Source organism: Carlito syrichta, unplaced genomic scaffold, assembly GCF_000164805.1.
Source record: "Carlito syrichta isolate Samal-C Ts95f unplaced genomic scaffold, Tarsius_syrichta-2.0.1 Scaffold305827, whole genome shotgun sequence".
Classification (NCBI taxonomy): domain Eukaryota; kingdom Metazoa; phylum Chordata; class Mammalia; order Primates; family Tarsiidae; genus Carlito; species Carlito syrichta.
Genome location: NW_007249923.1, coordinates 184,354 through 188,527, shown reverse-complemented (window position 1 = coordinate 188,527; position 4,174 = coordinate 184,354). Strand labels below are relative to the sequence as shown.

General features: G+C 56.6%; 1 protein-coding gene across 1 annotated transcript in view; it reads right to left on the bottom strand.

Annotated features, from left to right (window-relative positions):
* Positions 1-954: 954 nt before the first annotated feature.
* The window catches only part of CHRD (chordin), an 8,773-nt gene continuing 5,553 nt past the window's right edge, over positions 955-4,174 (bottom strand). Inside the window, 9 exon segments of the mRNA XM_021714857.1 lie at positions 955-1,392; positions 2,060-2,162; positions 2,332-2,486; positions 2,806-2,908; positions 3,361-3,464; positions 3,705-3,761; positions 3,882-3,975; positions 4,063-4,170; positions 4,172-4,174. The exon segment at positions 4,172-4,174 is cut by the window's right edge and continues 144 nt beyond it. Of these exon segments, the coding sequence (XP_021570532.1) occupies positions 1,340-1,392; positions 2,060-2,162; positions 2,332-2,486; positions 2,806-2,908; positions 3,361-3,464; positions 3,705-3,761; positions 3,882-3,975; positions 4,063-4,170; positions 4,172-4,174 (780 nt within the window). The 3' untranslated portion in view covers positions 955-1,339.

The following is a 4,174-nucleotide window of genomic DNA, read 5'->3' as shown; positions in this document are numbered from 1 at the left end:
CACTTCAGTCTTCCAAGTAGGTGGAACTACAGGCATGGGCCAAGCATGCCCAGCTAATTTTTTAAATTTATTGTAGAGATAAGGTCTCGCCAAGTTGCCCAAGCTGGTCTTGAACCCTTGGTCTTAGGTAATCCTCTTGCCTCCGCCTCCCAAAGTGCTGGGATTACAGGTGTGAGCCCCCACACCTAGTGGCAATAACTTATTAACCACGCCCAGCATGCCTAATCCTAACTAAAAGACTGTGATTTTTTCCTTCCCCTGCCTTACCAAATCACAAAATCCCAGGTTCATTTTACCCCACATGGTTTATACGAAAGATTGATCTGCAGGTCCATACATTTGTTAGATTTCTATTCTTGTCTACACTTATTTCCTACAGCCTGTGGGTCCTGTGGGAATGCCCTGTTCCTGATGGCAGAATTGGGGTGGGGAAGAAAGGGGTAGCAAGGCAGGAGGGTCTTGTCTTATTCTATACATCACTTGGTCTCAAGGTAAGCTCAGCCAAGGGCTGGTCCAGAGCTGATCCCAATTCACTCTGATCCGGATTTCCCAGAACTGGTCCAGAACATCATTCCTTTCCAGGAAAGAAGAACAGGGAAGTGTTTACCTCACTTTAAACAAAGCAGGCAAGGGCTGGTGACATTTCATTCCTCTCTGTGGAGCAACCTCCAACATAGAGTCAGCAAACATGCCAGCCACTGGGTAACTAAACCTGAGTCTAAGTCCTGCGTCTGCCTGCCTGAGTTCTTGAGGCTCTAGTCCATCTCAAGGACAGTCCCCAGCCCATCTGTGGAAGCCAGGTGTACCAGCCAATGGCTGCACAGCCTCTTCCTCTCCGGGTCTCCCCCAGCGTCCCAAGGCTCAGGGCTCCTCTCCCTCACCCTCTACTCTGACCCTTCTCCACCAAGGCCTCACTTAGGTTCCTGGCCACAAAGAGCCAACCTCGAGCCCAAAGACTGAAAAAAAAAGTTTTAATAAATACAAAAACCTCCAATAATGACTCTGCTCAGCTCAGGGGCAGCAGGAGTGGAGTGAGGGGACCCTTGGTGCTGAGTGAGGATAAATTAAAAATCCCGACAAGCCAGTGACATTATGTACAGAAGGAAAGGGGCTGGGCTTCCAGGGCAGAGGCCGAGGGGGGCAGGGCAGGAGCTTGGGTCTGGCCCGGCTGCCTCTCCCCTGGTGGAGCTGTGGTTTCCAGAGGTAGCGGGGGAGGGAGAAGAGGCAAAACAGAGGAGCAAAGGCCCTGAGCTTCCCACAGGAGAATGCAGGGGCCTCGGTGCCACCCCTTCCCCAGTCAGGCCCGGTCCTCTTGGTCATGCGGCCCTCCGGCTGCTCCCTAGGGGCCTTCAGCCTTCTCCAGCTCTGGAGCATTCCTGGTCTCTGGGGCTGCTGGAGACAGAAGGGAGGGAATGTAGGTGGAGAGAAAATAGAGAGAACAGAAAAGGGCCTGAAGGACAGAGCCAGCATCTCTCTCTGGTCCCAGAAAGGATAGAATTTTTTTTTTTTATAGCTGGGGTCTCACTCTGTTGTCCAGGCTGGAGCGCAGTGGCATGATCATGGTTCACCACAGCCTCAACCTCCTAGGCTCAGGCAATCCTTCTGCCTCAGCCTCCCAAGCAGCTGGGACTACAGGTGTGCACCACCACGCCTGGCTAATTTTTTTATCATTTGTAGAGACGAGGTCTGACTACGTTGCCGAGGCTGGTCTCAAACTCCTGGGCTCAAGTGATCCTCCTGTCTTGGCCTCCCAGAGTGCTGGGATTACAGGTATGAGCCTTCGTGCCCAGCCCGAAAGGTCAGAATTTTCTAAGCAAGTCATTGCACACCAGCTGGTGGCCTTTGTCTACCTGTTTAATTATCTGAGCTTCAGAAATCTCATTTGTAAAGAGAAAGTCATAAACAACAACCCCACCAGGTGGCTGTGAGGGTGGATGATAACGGGACTTGTGAGGCAGGCCTCACCACTCCTAGCATGTGCGAGGTGCTCCCTTCCCTGCCCAGGCGTCCCACAGTCAGCCCCCAGCCTGAGTGGCTGCCGCTGGACCCCCTCACTTACGCCGCCGCCGGGCTGTGCAGTGGGAACAGCATCGATTCTCCTTCCCCGAGCCACAGGACAGTGACAGTGAACAGTCGTCCCGCTCGCAGTGAGGCACCCCTGCCTGGTGCAGGGCAGAGCAAATACTGTGGGTCCCCTTGAGGTTCTGAGGCACAGTGGCTTTCAGCCTCCTCAGGGAAGCCCACTCAGAGTCTGCCCTCCCTGAGAAAGTCTCCCTACTCCGGGCCAGGCCCACACTGCCCACCTCACACAAGTTCCTGCGCCTCACTCACCCCACATCTGCAAGTGATACAGCTCATCTCTCCAAAGGGAGGCACTGATGGGTGCCAGCTCTGGCTCTCTGGGAACCACTGCCCCGCAAAACGGCAGCCCCGGGGCCCATCAGCCTGCATGGGGTCCCCCAGCTGTGGGTGGGCCCCTGACCCCCCTGCTGGGAAAGAAGAAGGAAGGGGTCAGCCCAGAAGGAACAACCAGGTTTTACAGGGATTTTCTAGTACCTAGCTTTTCTGGCACTTAGTAGGTGATAGATTTGGATGGATGGATGGATGGATGGTACAGGAACTGGAACCCAGCACACCCCACTAGGACGTCACATTCTTTCACTGTGTTAGAGCCCTGACTTCAGTCTGGGCACAGAGCAGTGCTCAGTAAGTGCTCAATTAGCTGAAAAGTCCCTTTCCCTCCCCCAGGACAAGACCTGTCCCAACCCCAATGGTGAGTGTTCAGTGCCCGCCCACCCCTCTCACCTGGGCACTGTTTGCAGCAGTCGGTGGGGCTGGCACGGACAGGCTGGGCACAGGCCAGCCGGGGACACTGAACCTTCTCACAGTGCACCTCGCCAGTACCCCCCTATAGGGACCCATTGAGTGAGGTGTGTCAGGAAGGCAGGGGGCACATTCGCCTCCTGCTTCCTCCTACTGTTTCCATGCCTCAAACGCGGTATCTCTATGACCTTCTCACAGAGGTCTGGGCTTGCTTTACACACCCGAACTCTAGTCCTCATGGAAACCCTGCAAGCTAGGGGCTGCCATAGCTGCTTATAAGAGGCACAGAAAGTGCCGGGGTCACATGGAATACCAGGGTCACATGGAGTCATCAGCTGGCACAGCCAGAATTCAAACCCACGTCAGCCCTGGCCTCCTTTTACAGGAAGCCAACTGTCAATGCTCAAGGGACTTTTCTCCTATGGCTTTGACTCTCGAGCCCTTCTCACCAAGAATGGAGTTCCTCTCTGGCAGCCCCCTCCCCATCTCTGCAGACCCGGCTGGGTTATGACACTAGAGAAGATTGGATGGCCATACCTTGCATGTGCAGACAGCACACTTAATTAAGCCAAAAGGGGGCACGACGGGGTGCCACCGGGTACCCGCGGCCCGCCAGCTCCGGTCACCATCAAAATAGCAGCCTGGTGGGGAACAGTGTCCGGCAGCCATCAGTCCTGAGCTCATCAGCTGGGTCCACAGCCAAGGCCTGAGTCTCAGACCAGTGCCACATTAGCCTAACCCAAGGGCCTGTTTGTGGGCTGGTGGCACTAATGAGGCCTATCCGGTGTCACTTGGAGCCTGTGTCCCTCAGCCCCCACTCCTGGTCCAATGCAAGGGCTCCTCTGGGTCCTCCCACCCCTGCACGCACCCCTCCAGCTCACCCTCTCCCAGGTCCCGGCTTCTCGGCACCCCCGGCAGGTCTCTGGCATCTTGTTTCTCTGTGGAGCCAAAGAAATGGTGACAGCAGAGGGTGACCCCCATTTTCCGTTTCCAGAGAGCCCATCCCCCCACCCTATCAGCCCCGTTCCCTCCGCTCCCCTCCCCTGCAGGGAACTCACCCGGGCACGCAGGGCAGCACTGGTCCGGAGCTTGAACTGGGTGCGGGCAGCTGGGCGGTGGGCACACCACCGGGTCACAAATTACCGTACGTCTCTGCAGAGGCAGGCGGGAGCGTTGTCGGGTGTCCGGGCCCCTGGCCGCAGACCCCGGGACTCAGCGCGTCCTTCTCCGGCCTCCTACCTGGCAGGTGCAGAGCGAGCAGAGCGGGTCGTAGTTGGGAGCCCAGCGAGCCCCGTGGGGGCGCTGCTGTCCCTCGAAGAAGCACGTGTTGGGGTCTCGGGGCCGCCCAAGG